Source organism: Poecile atricapillus, chromosome 3, assembly GCF_030490865.1.
Source record: "Poecile atricapillus isolate bPoeAtr1 chromosome 3, bPoeAtr1.hap1, whole genome shotgun sequence".
Classification (NCBI taxonomy): Eukaryota; Metazoa; Chordata; class Aves; order Passeriformes; family Paridae; genus Poecile; species Poecile atricapillus.
This window is the reverse complement of record NC_081251.1, coordinates 113538398-113558888: the sequence shown is the minus strand read 5'-3', so window position 1 is coordinate 113558888 and position 20491 is coordinate 113538398. Positions and strand designations below refer to the sequence as shown.

At 48.9% G+C, this 20491-nt stretch overlaps 1 protein-coding gene across 5 annotated transcripts in view; it reads right to left on the bottom strand.

Moving 5' to 3' along the window:
- The window catches only part of BCL11A (BCL11 transcription factor A), a 71454-nt gene extending 51192 nt beyond the window's left edge, over positions 1-20262 (bottom strand). For 4 of the 5 annotated variants that reach the window (XM_058836665.1, XM_058836668.1, XM_058836669.1 and 1 more), the window contains exons 1-2: positions 19830-20262; positions 13841-14170 (exon numbers count right to left, since the gene is read on the bottom strand). In XM_058836665.1, coding sequence (XP_058692648.1) covers positions 13841-14170; positions 19830-19884 — 385 coding nt within the window. In that variant the 5' untranslated portion in view covers positions 19885-20262. Of the gene's footprint in view, positions 1-13840; positions 14171-18607; positions 18623-19829 lie in introns of those variants that run through there. The other variant, XM_058836666.1, reaches the window with a different exon arrangement.
- Between the last annotated feature and the right edge of the window lie 229 nt (positions 20263-20491).

Here is a 20491-nt window from a genome sequence, read left to right as displayed (position 1 = left end):
TCGCACTATAAATCACGTTAGTGGTCACATTCATTAAAGCTTGTAAAGCTCTTGGAGATCCACGGGCGCGATGCACCACCGACCCACAGAGCAGCATCAGCTCGCCCAGACCCCACTGCTCGCACCCAAATGCCCCAAACCCCAACTGGGGGGCACAGAGAACACCCCACCAAGTGCAGGGCACCCAAATCCACTCCCAGTCCCTCCCAGCAGTACCACAGGGAGCTGGTGCTTCCCAGGTGAGCGGTGCCGGAGAGATTCACAGCCCAATATTGAGGGTGGGTCTCACCACAGTGCAGAGGCATCTGGTCAACATGGTTTAGGTTAAGGGAAGGGCCAGGCTGGGTGCTCTAAAACACAGGGCATTTACAGAAATTAATAGGAAACCACAAATCACCATTTAAGGGCACTTGCTAACAGCTAGCCTGGCCTTTTCCTAATGCTCCCGGCTGCCGACAGCGCTTACCCCTTCCCCAGGTCTACAGAGCGCTCCATTTGCTTGCCAGCACTAAGATCCTCTGCACCGTTTATTAGCCAACATGGGGGAAAGTGAGGGTTTTCTGGCTCCTTTGTTTTGTTAGGACAGCTGTGTGCCATTCCCACCCCCTCCCACCCATCCTCTCCTAAAGAAATAATTAAATCCAATTAGGACCAGAAAGTAATTTACATTTTGGTTCTGTGTAAGATGGGGAGGTGGGGGAAGGAAAAAAAAAATCCCATAAAACACGTTGTGATGAAATTTCATTCCTTTGCTACTTATTTGTCTGCTTTTGCTTTTGAGGACAGCTCAGGCTGCATTTTCCTTCCTTAAAGGCTGTACATTTTGGTGCGTGGACCGAGCGGGAAGCACAGAAGATGGAAGAGAGAAAACTTGTTCCCATTCCCTGCTCTGTGAACAAGACAGTTCTGCTGGGCAGCCCATCCTGCTCCTGCTCCTGCTCCTGTGCTCCTGCTCCTGCTCCTGCTCCTGCTCCTTCTCCTGCTCCTGCTCCTCCCCTTGCCGTGCCGGGGGCTCCTCTGCCGCGGTTTACTGATTTACAGAACCTTGGTATGTGAATGGCAAAAATTCCTTGGCATAAGTATATGTTTGCTGATCACATTTCAGATCATGTGTTGTTCATTATTATGACTTGCTCAGAAACAGTTTTGCTACAGTTATGTGGGTTTGTGCCTTAGATATTTTTTCCTCTTTTAGTACATTGAAAACATCATGGCAGGGGGGGAAAGCAAATGAGAAAATGTTTTTGTGTCTACACTACCTCAAAAGTCTATTTTAAAAAATTACAGAAAGGAATACAAAATATTCCAGGACTGGGAAGCAAGAGGGAAAGGAAATGAGAGTAACAAATCATTTCTTAAAGATCAATGTGATGTCAAATTTTTGTTTTTTGGAATATTTTCCTTTGGATGGGGATGGAATTATAGGTGGATTTGATATTTATACACTTCTGAAAACTCTAAAAAATATATCCAGCCCAGCTGATGCATTGATTTGAATTTGGTGCATTATTTAAGCAGCCAGAATAGAAGATCTTTTTGCCAGGCAAGGCACCAGTGTCAGGACCTTGTGTAGCACAGGGCAGCAAGTCCAGGACACACTGATTTCTAAAAATACTCCCCCCATTGCCTTCTGCAGAGAACTTTTTTCCTGACTTCACATTCTGGCAATTAGAAAAGCAAATAAGTCATCACTCCAGAAAAAATAAGTTTCCAAACAACGCCACTGTTTTGCTTTCACCTGTCTTGTAAAACTCCAATTAATTCCAGAGTTTGCTCTGAACTTCTCCAGCGATTTATCTCCATCTTTGCTCGTGGGAGATGGTCCACCTGGGTTTCCCCTCACCACACAGGTCTCACCTGGGCACTCTCTCCTCTCCGCGCCCGGCGCAAAACACGAACGTTTACTTTTTTGTCATTTTCATATAGTAAATTATCCATTAGATTTCAACATATCTTACTAAAGCAATTACATCAAGAAAATGATAGCGCGTGTGGAATCAATTATGCATGCACTTGGCCAGGGACCAAAGGCTATGAAGTCGGAGAGGGCAGAATCGTTCGACACACACAAATAAAAAGCCCCTGGATCTCGCAGATGGACCCCATCAGTTCATCTTACTGCTGAAAAAGTTCATGCACTTAATAATTTATTTGTGTTCTGGATACTGTTTCCCAGCTGAATATTAACAACTTTGAACTGCACCATGCTTTTAGCGTGGTATGGGTGGAAGTCATGGAAGGGCAGGAGCAGGTCTCCTCCGAGGTTAAAATTATACTTCTGTTCCTTCCAGAATGGTCCTTTTCCCTCTCCGTTTATTTTCTTTCATTAAGCAGTTCCTTTAATCAGGGTATCCGTTTCACCCCTCCAATTCATCTTACCCAGTGATAAACTCTCCAACCAAAGCTGAGCATCAATCACCAAGGCTGGACAACCGAAGGGATGAAGCAAGGGCCTGATCCCACAGCCAGGAACGGTGGTGCTGCTGCCGGCGTGCGGGACAGGGGACAGGGACCAGGCCAAGCCCCAGCCAGGCAGGAGGGGCGGCGAACGGCCTCGGGCGCTGGCCGGGCGCGGATGCCCGGGCAGGTTATGAGAGCTGGGCACGCTTCCAGCCAGGCTGCTCCCAGTTTCCCCTCCCAGGGTTGGATGATTAACGCCTTGCCCGGACAGGCAGGAGAAAAAGACCCTTTCCTTGTGATGAGGCAACTGGGAGACTGGAGTGGAAGAGGAGCAGTGCCAGCAGCACAATTTTCTGCCACAAACAGGGCGCTCCCTGCCCTCTGTGCAGCGTCCCCCAAAGGCAGGGCCATCACCCCAATGCCAGCAGCAGCTCTGCAGCACGGGCAGCACAGGATGGGGCCTGGGGCACGCACTTTCAGCGCTGGTCGTGCAGAGAAGGGTCCAGGCACCGCCACATCCTGCCCTGCTGTCACCTCTCCCTCCGGCCCTGGCATCTCCAGAGCACGGAAAATAATTCTTCTCTATCTACACATGTAGAATTATTTTTTAAAGGAATGTCTCCCCCAAATGGGAACAATTTCCTTCTACACTTCCAACCAAGTGTACTTAACATTAAAAGAGAACTGATAGAACATATTTAATTACTCAAGGTTAGACTCCTAATTCCTCAATTCACTAAAGGAAACTTGGCAAGAAGATGCATCATTTTGCTGCTTTCTACTGGAGCATCTGAGGGAGAAGAGCCACTGAGGCAGCTAATACACAAAACATGATCAAAAGTGATTAACAACAGCTTCATATGCAAATTGCATTAATGAAGGAGTGCAAAGTCATCATGTAAATTAAATATGTCAAATCTCTTGGTGAACTTTCAATCTTGAGAAGAAAAAACACCGCTTTAATTTTTTTACATCATCAATTTTCCAAGATTGAAAATCTAAGAATCTTGGTGCTATAAAACAATTTTCACCTTTTTTTTCTCCTTCAGCAGCCTGACAGGCTGGCCTGATGTGTGCCGAATGCACATGTTAATAGGCCAATCAAAAATGCAAAACAATTCGCAATTACTGCAAGGACCTAATGGTCATTAGAATTTACAACTAGGTAATGAACTAAAGTCTGCCCACACCATGCATATTCATAAAGCAATTTAGCCTTTGAAGATTAAAGAAGTGCTTAAAATTCAAATGAGCTTTAGCAAATTATCAGTAAGATTCATCCAAAAAGCAAAAGGGTTTTTCTTCCTGTGATTTCCTTATTTTTTTAATGCAAAATTGTTATATCTTCCAGACGGAGCTTCAACTAAACACAGGGCTCCGAGTCAAGCCAAAGGGGCTGGAGACAAACAGAGGCAGAAAACATTGTTATGGACTTTGTTCAGAAAACTAAGCCCTTAAGAGCCAAACCTATCTCTAAACATGGTAATTTATCAAAAGCAGCACAGACTTGCTCATAGGCAGTATTGTGTGCCGCTCTCCGAGAGCAGATTAACAAGATTTCCACCACCCTCCAAAAAAGCCTTTTTCCCCTCAAGTCACATCTTCCATGTAAACAGCAAATGTATTATAAAAACATTATTTTCATCAAAGTGCAGCAGCATTAATTTTAGGGACTCGCTGCGTTTAAAAGGGAGGGATGAAAAGATCTCGGCACCGGAGCGTGCCACTGAGAAAGTCGCTGTGCTCCCGGGGAGCGGAGCTGCAGCCGCCGAGCCAGCGGAGTTTGCGGGGGCACCGCTCAGCGCCGCCGGCCGCTCCCAAACTTGGCTCCACGAGCCTCATCCGGCCATCCCAAAGGGCACAGAGCAGGGGAGACACTTCTGCCAGGGCAGGGGAGACGCTTCTGCCAGGGCAGGGGAGACACTTCTGCCAGGGATCCCAGGAGGAGGCTGGGGGGGGATGCGCTGGCTGCTTCCCCGGCACCCCGACTTTGAAGGATGGATGAATGTTCAAACAATTCCTATTCCCACCTCAGCAGCCTTCTCCAACCTCGTGGCTTATCCTACCTGCACCCCTGCAGAGCAAAACAGATGATGCCTGGAGCTGTGCTAATGCCCCGCTTTTTTAACATTTATTGGGCACAATAGGACCTGGTGCCGTGCAACAACCGCAACAGCAAACATCTGGATTGGCCACGAGTCCCCGGTTTTAAGCAATTCCCCCCCCCAACACCAACATTACTTCACACAGGAAAAGTCCAGGGGAGGCCAGTATGGCATGTGACAGCATAAATCACAATTAGATTCAAAACAAAAGTTTAGAAACTACTGCCGGGCCGCCAAGCTGTTGAAGGCCAACGTCTCCCAAACCGCCTTCAAGTCATGTACCCCATTAGGAGATTTTCCCCCCACTTCTTTCTCTGTTTCCAGAGATGTAAAAGCCACAGTACTGGGCTCTGAGCATTCCCTAAAATAAAGCAATTAACTTATTTCCAGGCTCCAGCAAGCGATCGTGACAGCCTCCCCCCCAGCAGAAGTGGGAGCCGTGGTCCCTGACCCCCGGCCAACACAAAAGAGGCAGCCCCAGCACAATGCCTGCTGTCAGCAACTGAATTATTTTTATACAGGAATTTTTATCTCTATGGTACAAACAAGTATGTGTCTGTGCTGACTTGTTAAGCAATCCACTTGTATGTAGAATAAGATTTTTTTTTCCCTGCTACCAGTCACACAGCTCTAAGATCAGAAGAAATACATACTCTTTGAAGCTCCTCAAATGTTTTAGTTAAAAGGACAGCAGTTATTTTCTGAGATCCAAGAGTATCTTTATCAGAATTTAATTTTTCCTTATTGATTTTTTTTCTAACGTAACACAAATTTAACATAGGACAGTTTATAGTTTATTACAAAATAATACAGCCTCTATCTCTTTTTCCAAATGCATCCCACTGTGTTCTAGCTCCTCAAAGAGAACAAGGCTCCCGGACTACTGTTTCTCATTGCACAACAACTCTTCCCTAAACATGAAAATCAGCATCAGGGATAGAGAAACACGGGGAAAAGCCCCTGGCCACCCTCACACTGTAAATGCTCCGTGCACTTGCGATGCCCTGGCTGAAGAACAACACTTTTGCTGATCTATTCTCTTACTCCACAAAGAATAAACTCAGTAGCTAAAATGCAACAAAACCCAGATGATTCATTCAATGTCTGAAAAAAAACCCAGCTGTGATGTAGGAGCAAAGTAATGCTGGGTGACAAATTAATTGTTGCAAATATTGGGGGGGGGGGGGGGGAACACGTTTTTATTTTTGCATTTTATACTTCCCTACTTGATAAATCAATTAAGCAAACAATTAATGCAAAATTAAACTCCTTACTTCCTAAAGGAACGAGGAACTGTGATGCATAATTTTAAAAAGGTAATAGCTGTAGTAATAGCAGCAATAATAACAATAGTAGTAATAATATTATTATCCACAACAACAATAATAACACCACTAAAGGCAGGGCTCTTCCTTGAGCCTTTGTTGTTCAGCAGTAATTCCACTGTTTATTTAGGCAGAGGTTTTTCTATCTGCAGCTAAGATCAAATTGTAGGTGTAATTGTACAGCATTTAAGCAAAGCAGGGGAGGGTGGAAGCAGAAAGCCCTTGGTTCTGACTGACCAGAGCTGCCCACATCTCCCTGCACCAGCACACCCACTCCAGTGGGAACCCTGCACCCTCTGAAGCACCCTGACAACGCCTACCCGCAAGGGCAGGGAAGCAGCACCGCTTCTCCTGACAGCTATTTCCCAGGGATACTGAGCCTCCCTGCCTCGCCGGCAATGCAGTTATTTGGGTTTTGCTCTTGCCCCGCTCTCGGTGTCTCAGCTATTTAGTGTGAAACACAAAAATCTGAGCTGTAGCTGAGCTCTGTACCCACCAGATGGGGAAGTGATGGGATTTTTTTTTTTTTTAACAGCAACCTGTTCAGGTAAAAAGTTCCAGTAGAATTGCAGCAGGCAAACGGGGAGAGGTCTCCGGGGAAAGCAGAGAGAAGAAACACTTTTGGTGCACTGTCTGCAAACCCAGAATTCAGCAGCTTTTTTTGGCAGCCAATTTGTTTCAAGTGTTTTGTTTCAGGGAACGTATGTATTTTTCTTTGTGCATTTTGTGGATTTACTACAACCGCTCCTGACAGCTGTTGATTCAGTTAAATGAGCACATTATTAAAAATCCTCGAACACAACCACACTGAAAAACAGACACCTTTGGATGGAGCTGAAGATTTGAACACACAAGAAGATGCAAATGAAACCTCTGCGAGGAGGATGTACAGCCTGGGCCGTGCCCAAGCCAGAGGGCAAAAGGGGCTCCAGCCCCTGTTTGTGGTGGCTCTGTTTTCTTTGTTTCAACCAGACCCAGATGCTAAAAAAAGAATGAAAAACAGTGCCAACAATCCCAAGTACAAAAAAAATAAATGTTTGCTAATACTTGAAAAAATTACATCCCCCAGCGGGCTGAAGTTAATGTGCTTCAAATAATTCTGCACCGTGCCCCGTACTTTGTCTTCTCTTATTACTTACTATCCAATTTTGCAGAGGAAGGACACCTATTCAGAACGAGGAGGGAAAGAAGAGGATGTTTTCATTTTGCTTTAGATCAAAGGCAAACAAGAATGCAAACTGTGGCATATTGAATATTTTTTTCCACCGCTGTCATTCACACTGGGCTATCGAAGTTTCATACAATTCCCCAGCCCGGCTGCATATTAAGCTGGCTGTGTACAGCTTTATTATAGCGTGGTGCTGAGGAAACATTAATATTCCTGTGTTGCATCTGACAGGACATTTACATGCGCCCATCTGAGCTCACACCTGAGAGCTGCTCCAAGGTACAGTAGCTGTGCTCCGATTGTAAAGGCAAATGAAGAACACAAATTCCCTGCTGGGATCGGGGCTGACCTCGCCACACCCCACACCGCAAACCTTTCCCTCACCAACCCCAGGCAATGCCACCTCCGAATGAAGAATGAGCCACCAAGTTACCAGCCTCGGTGATAGAAGAGCAAAAAAACCTTGCTGAAATATTTTAAAGATGCACAGCGAGTGCAGCTGGCCAATAAAGGTTGGAAAACAAACTGGCTGAACCCCGTGCGGGATGCGTTGCATACTAAACCTGATTAGAGAGATGGGGAGGATGTTTATGGGCTTTAAAATGCATTTGGCATTAACACAGGAAGGTTTGAATAATGTGAGCACTTGGTCTGCTCATCCAGAGGAGTCCACAGCCACTGGTCCAGTTCCTGCAAGAGTTTGATCCACATCTGGCAGAGCAAAGCACACCCAAGATGGGGGCCTTCCAGAGCGAACTGTGTTTCATGGAAATTCATTATCAGATCATCCCAACCGCTTGGGTGGTTTGTGGGTCCATTAATGTGCCTGTTATTCTTAAAAGTACACCATAAATCACAGCAATCCATGTACTGGTGTCTACCTACATGGGCCCAAACCTGCTATGCCCAACGTCACCAGGCGTCAGGCTGGAGCTACTCTCTGTGTACACAGTGAGACAAAATTATGTTCGTTAGGCCAAGGGAAAAACAACAAAAAAAATCCACTCAATGCTTAATTTTAGGGCCATGCTACCAGTACAAACATCAGCCTTAATATATTGAAATACATGGACTTGCCGTGTTTTATGGACTTGTGCAATACCCCAGTAGCTGACACATAAAACAGAGCGCTCCCGGATGGAAGCTGTGTTCAAATCCCTGCCACTGGGAGAAGACAACTTCCTTGGACTCGCGACATCCCTGGCAGCATCGTGACCCGAACAAAATCACAACCAGCAGAAAGGTAACGAGAGATCCTCAGCGATTAGCTAAAAAAAAAAACCACAACAAAACACAAGTGGCACTGTGCCAGGCCATGTCCAGCTTGATGCTAAACGCCTTTTATTGCACAAAGCTCGTACTGGTGGATATAAAAACAGGCCGAAGCTTGAAGGGAATTCTGTCCGAAAAAAATTCCCGTAATGAGGATGCGTGCAGGCAAACAACTGGAGGCTCTGCTCCCGTTGCCTGACGGTGCCTCGCAAGCCTCTTTAATCGTCTTTATTATTTGAATGAAACAAGAAAGAGCTCGTGGGCTGAGGGTTGCATATACAAAACGGGGTGATGCTAATAGGCCTCCTCCTCTTTAAAAGAGGCATTACCAAATTATGGGAATGTTTAGGGAAGACTTTTCTTCTCCCACCGGGCTAATTAGAAGGTGTTTAATTTACTCCCTGCCTCAGTTTCCGTCACCCAGCATTCGTTGCTGGGGCTCTCCGCGCAGAGCCTTGCGTTTATTACGCGCATGATTTTCAAAGCTTTCGGCACGTGATGCCAACGTGCACCTTTCAAAATCTGTATGGAGCTTAAGGTGTGCCAGGCTGCCTCTTGAATCACCAGCATTTCAGATGCAAGTGATGCTTCTGCTCGTGGTTAGCTCCACAATTCAGTGTCCCATGCAGTAGGAGAAGGAACAGAGAATATGTTACTCATCCTCTCAGAAGGTCTGATTTGCAGGAAACAAAAAAAAAAAACCCACCATAAATTTTCAGGGCACCACAATACTGTGATGCTCCTCTGGAAGGCAGAGGAAAACTTTCTACCCTGCTTCTGTGCTTCAAGTGAACTCATATTTGTGTTTCCAATAAAGAGCCATTTTTACATTAACTGTCTGGAACAGCAGGGAATAGGAAAACTAACACAATCTTTACCTCGTACAAAGGATGATACTGGTGTCACGTGCTTGCTTCTTCAAAAAACGTTATTTATAAAAGGCAACGAGGAAAGCAGGGAAACTATTGACTCTTCTCTGCTATCCCTGTGCGAGCAGCATTACAGCAACTTTCTGATCCCCTACATTTTTTACATTTTTCCCCCCCGAGAAGTAAATTTCACAGCCACACAGGCCACCGCCTTTAATTAAGCTTTCAAAAGTCTTCTGACAATGCCAACAATTGCAAGACACTTCTAGAGCTCAATCATGCAATCATCGTGACACTTCTATTTACAATTTGTCTTAGAAAGAGTTTCTCTGACATTGTACTTTGACAAAACAGCCAAGCTGCCGGTTCACAACCTTTCTCTGTCTTATTTACAAATACAGCTTGTACGCAGTGCTCCAAATCTCGGGAGCAGGAGCCTTTGGGTTGCACCCTCACTATTTTTTCCTGCCTGCAATATTTTACCCAGCCTGCTCTCTCTGTTTCTTTGTATGGGGAAAGCAGGCAGAATTTGACTTCAAAATCTTCCCACATTCCTTCTTCCCTTCCTCTATCTTTAAGCTTTCATCTTATTGTCCAGATGCAATGCTAACTATTCAGTGCAGACAGCAGTATTTTGTCTCCAGAACAAAACAAAACAAGGAATCGAAAATCACAACCTATAGAATTATAATGGCAACTACTAATAACAGCCCAAGAAAATTTCTGCTTAAAGACATTACCTCCCAAGAACTGTAATAATCAAATAGACTCAGTCTGAAATTTAGCACAAAATGATGTTCACCTTTCCCCGACTGCAGCAGACAGAGGGATTTCTTACGTTATTTTCCCACGTGTTTTATTTGAATGTCACGAGCAGCTTGAGAATATAGGATTCAAGCAGTAAAAATGACCTCCCTTCCTCCTCCCCTCTTTGTACAGTAAATACAAGATCCACGGATCCACACTCAGCTTTATACAGGGGAATTCACAGCAGCACTCTGAAGTGTTCCCCCAACTGCATCCAAGTAACATTTAAGATCCTTCTTCACCCAAACCCCAACCTTTCATTAATTCCCTCGGATTTATACATTCAACAAACAAACCGCCAAAACCTGACACGGGCGGGCGATAAATATTTCCTCGGCTTTTCAATAAGTGAACAGCGATTTTACATTCACTGATCTCCAGATACTTCAGTTAATATTTCCCCCTATTGTAAAATACGAGAGCGGATAACTAAAGCCCTGCCGTCTCCCTCACTGCAAATCACGGGCTGCCGGTATCTGGTGGTGAGGCTTTGACATACATATTGATGAAAGCTGCCTCGTTGGACCCACACAACATATCCTATTAATTTTCAGTTAAATTTATGGCATTTCAGCTCCAGTGCTGGATCAGCATCACTCAAAATTTTATAGCAAGGCAGAGCTGTGCACAGGCAGACACCCACATGGAAGAGCCAGGTATGGACACATGCCTGCACCTATGTGGACCCCACGGCTGCTGCACAGGTCGCACACACACACACATATATATATAAATATATATGCTCCTGTCCTCATTCCTGTCTCTGGAAAACAGCAAGATGAAGAGCAGCTTAAGGACAATTAAAACAGACAGTATTTCTCCCTGCATTTGAATAAGTCACTGCCTCCTTCCTCCTCTGTACACCTTTAACCATTACTTAAGGTTCTCTTTTACTGTAGCACCCCAACTTACTGACTACAAAACTGCAGGCAGGGAAAAAACTGCACCCGGAGCTCACCCACAGCACCTCTGTATCCAGGGCTAACCTGGAACACCTCTTCTGGCCTCGCAACTAATTTGGAACATTTTTATATTGCTAGAAAATATGTATTTTATGGTCTCTTAGCAGAAAGAATCACTTCCCCAACTTCTGTGTATTTTTCCAAAGGTGGCCTCTATCTTTTTTTTTTCCCCCTTAATTACACACTTAAATATTGCATTTAGCATTCTTGCACAGAAATCAGATATAAACAGCTGAATTAGAAGAGTTTGAGGTTCTTTGCAGGGATCTTCCTGAAGCCTGAACTTCACAGCTCAGCCTCCAAGACCCTCACTGGAAATTTTACTGCCGGACTCCAACTACTGGCTATGAGCAATGGGTCACTCCAGCTATCACCACACTTCTTTGTGACAAGAGAGAGCTGAACTCATCCAGCTGAAAAGGGAGATGAAAACACAAAGGGGAGGAACACTGCAAGACCTCATAACTCCTGGTGTACCTTCTCCCTTTCCCAAAGCCAGGCTGCATTTCCAACCAACAGGAAGAATCATGGGACCCCAGCGCTTCTCAGCTACAGCCCAGCCAGGGAAGTGCAGAGAACCCACATTCTTGGACCGTCCACCCATAAAGGTACGGCTGGGGACCACAGCCAGAAACCTTTGGGCAGAAGATTCCTGACAACCACAACTCCATCTCTACTCAGGACACACTCACAGCTTGCTCTATGGACCTCCTGCACAGCACCAAGCCTGCTCCCAAGTCAAGCCCACCTAAGTATACAAGCGAGCAGAATCAGGCCCTGCAACTGTGCCCCTGTCCCCAGCCACCTCCTCCACTCAGTGAAGCATTTACAGTCAGTTAAAACCACGGCCCTTTCTGAATTAACGGCCCCGTGACGGCGCGCGAGCCCAAATCCTCCTCGCTTCGCGTCACCTGCGCCACGCGAAAGCCAGACTTGGCTCACTGAGCCTCCCGTGCCAAAGGAGTGCCAGAGCAAAGCCCTCAGCAGAGGAGGTTCCCGTCCTGCAGAACTCCTTGGCGTGGCCATCCCTCCAGCCCAGGGACCTATCTGGGACCACAGGGATGACAGCATGTTTAATTCTTGCTTGACAGATACTGTGTTTTGTCTTTTGAGCGGAGCGGCGCCGTACGTAAATACTGCGTTACATCATACCGCCGCTCCTCCATATTTGGTGATTTAGTATGGCTCCAGAGCTTGGAAGACTACAAATCCCTTCCGCCAGGCTCCTGCTTCATTAATCATGCCCTACACTTCTGCTCGCTTTCCGTCAGATCGCAGGCAGCACATGGAAATGGGCACTGCCCTCTACCACTCTGGGAAAGAAACCTCACCTTTAATATCCGTGTCTGGTGGGGAATTATTGGGGGGGTTAAGGCTCATTCAAAATGTAGCTTAGCAGTAGCTGAGCCCGTGTTTCCCCTTAAATGTAGAGATATTGGCGTTTCGAGGAAAGACCGATTACTCTGCAGAAACAGCACATACTTGTTGACATGACGTCTGCGTGTGCACGCACATGGCTCTGCACACAGACACGTGCGCAGGCAGACACCCGTGCACCGATACGGATCTGCTGCCACCACAAAACCTCCAAAACTGCAGCTCTCCAGCACAGTTTGGCAGCCGGCTTGAAGGCCAGGGAAGGCTGCGGGAGGATCCCGCTGAACCTCCCAGTGCCTACTGCCCTATTATGGTTTAACTTTGTGGCCAAAGCAAGCCCAAGACAAGCTCCAGCACATCATGTGATGATGTACTGCGCCTCCAACAACCCCGAGCAGTCCTGTGGGCTCCCCGAAGAGCGGTACCAGCAATGCCACATCCCAAACACCACTGGAGGGGGAGTTTGAAACTGGTTCAGGCATTCGTTGGGGTTGATACACTGCGGTCTCGCCTTTTTCGACTGGCAGTATTGGCGTGGTTCGAAGTGATCTGAAACGCTCGCTGCAAATGGGCGGTACTTTTGTTTACTAGTAGGGTTTTAAAAGCAGAGCGTGCCTTGTTACACTCCCAGGGTTCTGGGATTTTCTTCTGCATGGCACACTTTTATTTTTTTAACCCCATTTGTGAAAATATCTGCATGGCCAATGGCTTCCTGATTTTTATTTTTTTTTTTTAAATTATGCTATGAAATGGAATTATTTACCCTTTTCTCTTTTTTTAAATTACATTTCATATTGTTTGTTGCACAAAACAGAACTCTGCCTTGGACATTTGTACGGCTGACATGTGGTTGTGTAAACCGCAAACAAAATCAAGATACATCTGTCAAAACCACATCAGAGACAAGAGAGAGCACAGCGAAGCATTTATCATTTGGCTGAGGAGGCAGGCTGCAGAGAGCAGCCTTTCCTGTCAAACCAACCTTTTGAAATTTCCAACATGCCCTTAAACTTTTCGAATAAGCATGTCTGTGCGCTTCAGCAACTGCCCTCTCTACTCTGGCCTGGCCAGTCGAAAATGGCATCTTAAAGTCAAGGTCGGTGGTGTCACTTTGCCATGGGGCTGTGTTTAATTACAGTCCATACGCTGACAGCCAATATGGAACCAAGGCTGGCGGATGCTCGGTTAACTCTTTCACTCCTGACTTTGCCAAAGACTCAAAAGCTCCTCGCTTTCTCGCGCGGCAGCCTCAGAACCCTCCTCCCACGGCGCTCCGGCAGGCGACACCGGGAGACGGTGACTACAATGCAGGCAAATCACGAGAGTGGCCTCAAACAATACGGCCAGAAACACCGGCTGGCACGGCACGTGCCTGTTGCTCCTGCCGCTGCGCAGGCACCAGGAAACACCGCTAACCCGAGGCAGGCAGGGCATGGACACCCCGGCCGTCACGGCGAGCAGAACACACAGACACGGCAGCGCACGACTGCCAACATGCTACATTGCAACTGAAACAGAAATCAACTCGCAAACACTTCTCCTTGCTTTAATTTACCTGCTATATGTTCCTGTTTAGGGCAAATTCCTCTAGATGACGTTGATAAACAATCGTCATCCTCTGGCGTAACCTGGATGCCAACCTCCACGGGATTGGATGCTTTTTTCAGCTCACTTGGTGAGGGTGAAGGTGGCTTATCCACAGCCTTCTCTAGGCAGAGACTGCCATTGCATTGTTTCCGTTTGTGCTCAATAAAAATAAGAATGTCCCCCAACGGAAAGTTCATCTGACACTGGCCACAAGTGAGGAGGTCGTGGTCCCCTTCTGGAGCTCCCAATGTGCCATGTTCAGGTTCGTCATCAGTGAGAATGGCTTCAAGAGGTTCGGCTGCAGTTTGAGAAACAAAAGGAGAATGGTTAGAGCTCTCGGGGAAAGGCACCGGGTGCAGGGGGGAGGAACGCACCGAGCCCCTTCTTCATGAATATTACACCCCGCTCTGGAGTCTGCCTGCTCCCCCCCAACCAAATCCATACAACACGGCTGTCAGCACGGCACTGAGGACAGGGATTCATCAGTTACAGGGAAGAGATTCTGCAGGAGCAGCTGTAGCATGCAGAACTCGGAGGCCAAGCACCGCAACTGTCTCCGTGTTCCTACATGAGGGCACATTTCTGACTCCTTGAACGATTCGGTGCTAAAATTAAATGGATAGGCTGAAAGAATACACTGCAAAACTCTTCTGGTAGTATGACAAGAAGGGAAAATGGTGTTTTATTGCTGAATGTATTATTTATGTACATGAATTCAAGGCTAAAAGCACTGCACACACTCTCACACACATGGGTGTGTATCTTCCACCAGCCAGACCCACTTTCTAAAATTCAAAAATACGGTGCAGACAGAAGGTGTTCCAATACACACAGATGCTGCACGTTCCCTGTACAGGCCGTGCAGGTAACGTGTGCATGTGTGTAAAAGAGAAGAGGGGGAGAGCCAGCCTGCATGGGCACACACACCCAGGCACCGACACGCAGGGCAGATACGCAGCACTCAGAACGCACGTGCAGACGTAAACGCACGGATTTGTGTCACTGTCCCCATCGGCCCATTTGCAGCTTCCAATTTAAAAAAAATCCTAAAGGCAGGAGTTATACACCCGAGGGGGGGGGAGAGAAAGGGGAGGGTATGAGGCAAATAAATAAATAAATAAGGCAGAAAACCGAAATGATAAAAAACAAGTGCAGCAGAAATGCCTGCGGAGTGGGGGGAGGCACCTCTCACTTTTGAGCTACTCCTCGGGATCCAAATAAACAGCAAGTTCAACACCAAGTCCACTCAGAGATATTAGCTGGGATATTTTTTAGTACTTAAGGAAATAAGGCAATCAGTCATTTTGCATTTTTTAATCCTGAAATAAGCGAATGCCTAAATTATCTTGAACATGTTAGCACTGGTGGCCTTCAGCATCTAAAAATCAGCCTGGCCAAGCAGCTGCCACATTTCCTCACAACAGTGAGAAGCGCCTTCTTTAAACTCAAAATACCTTGCCTAATGTTGTCAAAGTTGACAAATTTTCTGAATGAGCTCCAAAAAGCTTCATTATGAGGCTATTTCTGCTCACAGAATCGTCAGTGGATGCTCTAACGAGGCAGACTCGGCTCTCTTTTCTGTTGTTTTTTTTTTTTTTTTTTTTTTTTATTACATTACATTTGCAGAGAAATACCTTGGCAATCTCTGTGCAGTCTCCATCCCCACTGCCTTTCACGAGGGGAAAAAAAATAAATACCAGCACCGTGTCAGTGTTCCTCTGTCTGCGCAACACAACAGGCACGCTAACAGCAGCGAGCAGGAGAGGGTACTACAAATACAACCCACCTCAAAACACTGCCAGGTAACGCAAGTGAGACAGAATACAACTCCTAAACAGTTAATCAGCCTGACCTTCTTTAGTTGGCTGCCAATTTCACATTTAATGAACTTAAAGCCACAGAGAATCAAAAAATAGATTTTAATTTGACTGCACAATATTGGAACTGATTTTGATAAAGTGCAAAAATCCAGTGAACTCAGGTTAAATTTATTTCAACCCTACCTAGGCTGAATATTGAGGAGGAAGATCTGGAGTAGCTCCCAGTTGTGCTGCGTAAAATAATATTGAAAGAGCACACTACCTCGCCGTACCTCAGCTCCAACTAGGACACAGGGATCCAGTCCATCATTTCTTGCCTCTAGTACTACTTCTAATTTAACGTAAGGTCAACCACAGGAATATGAAGGTTACATTCGTATTAATAAAAACAATGTCTTAATCGCTGGGGCTTTCTTCTAAACTTGCAGACCGACAGGAGAGGAGGCACAACGTGCGTCTCACGCTCCTCGGGAAGCCGGCAGAGGAGCAGGGTGTTTCTGCGGGATTGCCGGGCATGGCGTTTTTCTCCCCAAGCCGTTCCTTGCGTTGGGACCGAAGGGAGTAAATTATTGCAGGACTAATTCCACCGGTAGCTCGCTGCACGCCGCAGACAAAGGTATTTTGCGAATCTAACTTCGAGCTCACCGACTCTCCGCAGCAAAGAGACACAAAACCACCCGTGTTCCCCTTGCAACTGGCTTAGCGAGGAGCTCTGCATAATCATCACTCAATTATAATGTTTTCCCGCGGCCTGATTCCTTTCTGACGCTGTCACTATTATTTAGCAGGGGAAGGTAACCCGCTGCTTCCACACCAGACAGTTAAAAGTGGCACTGAACAAAAATAGACTTTGCTAAAAGTCTGTACAGACTGGGCTGATTTACAATCAAAACCAGGAAATGAAGTGGTAATTCAGAGGTTGCTGATTACACCTCCACATTTCACCTAATTAATTTTATAGGAGGCAAAGTTCTTGAAAATAACAAGATGATCAAATGTACAGATATAAAACCTGTAACCTCAACATTTTCTATGCTCTTAACGTAAATTATTGCTAATTAACAAGAATTATATACTAATGTATGAAATACGGCTGGCACTGTGTTCGCTGCAAAACATTTGGCTCCTGATGGAGGCAGAGCCAGCAAAAAAAATATGTTTTTTATTATTACTGCTACTTTTAGAACATAATATAAAATACCGGGATTACAAAGAAAAACCCAGAATACAATTCACCTGGTCTTGCCTCCGATTTGCAGGATGCATCTTTTAATTCTGGGGCAATCAAAATTCCCTGCCTGGGTCCCTAATCATCCGTCTCTATTTTTCATGCAAATTGCCCTTCCACCAACATGTCTTTTCAGCTTTCCCCCTTCGCCCTCCTACTCCCCCCTTCTTCCCCCCGTTCCCAGCCACCAAAACAACCGCACCGGCAAAAGCGGGATGGATTTTGGAGTGCCGGGAGAAAGGAGGTACTGGGGCCGATGGGGCGGGGAGGGGGGGTGCCACAGTACGGTGAGGAGAAATGCCCGCGGGGCAATGCGGATGCGCTGCTGGGGCATTTCCCCGCACCGTACCGTGAGAAGGATGAAAGGCTGTTTAATCCCAAGTTTGTGTCTTCGGATCGTGCGGTGCAAGGAAAGGGAGACTTGGGGGTACAATGGGAACCGCCAACACGTTATGGGGAGGGAGGGGAAACCCGGGGAGGGGGAAGGCGAGCATCCCCCGCTGCCTCCCGGAGCAAGCAAACTCCGCGCAAAATTAAGAACAAAGAAGAAGAAGGAGGGGGGGCGTGGGGGGGGGGTGGAGGGGAGGGAGCTGGGCGCCCTCCCCCTCCCGCCGGCCGGGAGGCAGCGGAGGAGCCGGCCAGGTTCAAGTTCGCGGGGCTGCCCGGTTGTTTGATCTCGCTGTGCCTCCTAGCGACCGAAGCGGGCACGGAGCCCGCCCGCCGCCTCCGCCGCCCCGGCCCCGGCCCCGCCGCCGCATCCCCGGCGCGCCGCTCCCCCGGCCCGGCCTCCCTTTCCCCCCCAGCTCCCAGCCCACCCACACCCCCCTCCCCACGGCAGGGGCGGCTCTCTCCGGAGGGACCCCCGGGCCCGTCCGGCCGCCGCTCCCGCCCCGCACGTGAAGGCGCTCCGCGCCGGCCCGCGCGTTCCTCGGCGAGCAGCAGCCGCGGGGATCCGCGGGGATCGCCGCTGCGCCGGGGGCCGGCTCGGAGCCCCCCGCCCCCTCCTCTGCTCCCGCCGCGATCCCCGTTCCACGCATCCCACTTCTACGGCTGAGCGGGAAGAGCACCCCCCGTACCCCATTTCCAGGGGGGCACCCATCCCCACAAGCCAGTGATGCTGCACCCCATTCCCATCCCGCCAATAAAAGAAAAAAAAAATTAAAAAAACAAAACAAAAATTAAAAATGCTCCCCGAAAAGTAGCGGGAAAAAGAGCGGAAAAACGTCTGGGGGCGGGGGGAGGGGCTGAGCCCCAGACACCCCCGGGTTTTAGGGCAAACTTTGGGCAGGCAGAGCCCCCGGCCGGCCCTGCCCGCGGCGGAGCTGCCGCCTGCAAAGAGCCAGCGCTGCTTCCTCCGCTCCATGTGCGAACCTGGCTGCAATGTCTGGGCGGCCGTGGGGGAAGAGAAATCGCGGCGGAAAGTTTGGGGGGTTTTGCGAAGGGCCGAGGGAGCCGGGGATGGTTGGCAGGAAGAAATGGCCCTGGGTTTTCTGCCATCCCTAGGAGGGAACAAAACCCGCCGAGAGTAATGGGAGAGAGAGAGAGAAAGGAAGAAATAAAGAAAAGGGGGGGGGGGAGGGAAGGAGTGAGGAAAAGCATGCAGCATTTCCCCTTCCCTCAGGCTCACCCCGAGGAAAAGGGGATTTTTTTTTTTTCTCCCTTCCTTCCCACCCCCCTCGCCCCAAACCTTTCCAGCTCGAGTTGCCTTTTGTTGTGCAAAGAGCGCTCCCGCTTATCTTGCATCTAGCCCTGGTGTGTGGTGGCGGCTGGAGGGAGGGACGGAGGGAGCCGGAGAGTTTTTGTTGCGAACGGTGTGGTGGGGCTCGGGGTTTGTTTTTTCCCTCCCGGGGAGAGCGGATTTGGTTTGGGGTTGAAATGCGGCGGCGAGAAAGGGGCCGTTCGCGGGTGTGAGGGTGCGAGTGTGTGTGTGCGTGTGTGTGTGCGCGCGTGTGTGCTCAGCCCGGGCTCGCTCTCGCCTGTGTTTGTTGGCAGGAGGCTCCCCGCACACGCGGTGCTTGTAAACATTCAGACACGAGATTTTTCCCAATCAAAATCCACTTCCACTTTTTTTTTTTTTTTTTGAAAATCTTCCAAAAAATAGTAAGCGAGCGGGAGAACGCGAGGCGAGGGCGAGGAGGGAATCCCAGCCGCCGCGGCGCGGCTCGGCTCGGCTCCCTCGCCGCCCGGTACCGTCCCCCGCCCCAGCCCCAGCCGGAGCGGCGGCGGGGCGGGCGCGGGGCGAGGTCGGGGCGGCGGAGCCCCGCACGGCGCCGGCCCGGGGCGGCGGGGGGCGGCGGGACGGCCACCCCGCACCCCGCGGCGGAAACAAAAGGGAGGCGGCCCGGCTCGGCTCGGCTGTGTCCCCCCCCCCCCACCCCCGGGAGGGCGCCGCGGGGCGAGGGGGAGAGCCCGCCGGCAGCCCGGGGGGCTCCGGCCGCCGGACTTTCTCCGCGCTCCGCTCTCCCGCACATCCCGCCCGCCCGGCCACCGCGGTGTCCGGCGTCCAGCCCGCCGCTCCCGCAGGAATTTCTTCCCACTTTCGGCCGGTTGTGCCCCCGGCAGCCCCGCACCTCGCCCGCGCCTCTCCCGCTGCCGGGCGAGAGCTGCCGCTCTTGCCGCCAAAGAGCGCGGAGAGCGGGAGGCGAGCGCGGAGCGGGGCAGCGGAGTGCGCGCCGGCGGGCGAGGGGCACGGGCAGAAAGAGAAGAAAAGTCATCAAGGTGATTAAATTAGAGAGGGAGAAATTAACCGGAATGCCGAGAATCCCGAGCCGGCGCTGAGTTAATTTTTTCCCCGACTCGCTCACTCATTCCCACTTTTAATTTTTTTTTTTTTTCTCCTTGTTCTTGCTCGAATTAAAAATTAAATCCGTGAAGGGGAAATTAAATAAATTGCTCTCCGGGTTACTTACGTGAAAATTCCCGTTTGCTTAAGTGCTGGGGTTTGCCTTGCTTGCGGCGCGACATGGTGGGTTGGTGGCTTCGGTGGCTTGTGAGTCGCTCGGTTCACATCGGGAGAGACGGGTTAGAGAGGAAGGAGACTCCAGAGAAAATATCTTCATCAATGTCTTTTGACATCCAAAATAAATTAGAAATAATACAAAGATGGCGCAGGGAAGATGAATTGTGGGATAGCAGTCATGGCTTTTTTTTTTTTTCTTTTTTTTTTTTTTTGTGCAAGGAAAAAAAAAGAGAGAGAGGGAGAGGGAGAGAGAGAGAGGGAGAGAGAGAAGGAGAGAGAGAGATGAAAAAAATGGCAAAAGCCCCCCTGAGCTGCAAGTTCAAGTGCGGACGTGACGTCCCTGCGAACTTGAACGTCAGGAGCCTGGATGGACAGAGACATACAAAACATGGGCAGGGCAAGCCGGGGAGAGGGGAGGAGGGAAGGCGAAGGCAACACCAATGGACACTCATCAGGGGCTGGACATGAAAAAGAGAGCAGGACAAGCCAATGGACAGTGATCGCAGGGGGGAGAGGGGAGGGGGCGCGGCGGGGGGGGTGCACCGGCCGCCCGGCGCACGCTGCCGAATGGAGCCGGGGGGCCGGGGGCGGAGGGGGCGGCGGTCGGAGCCG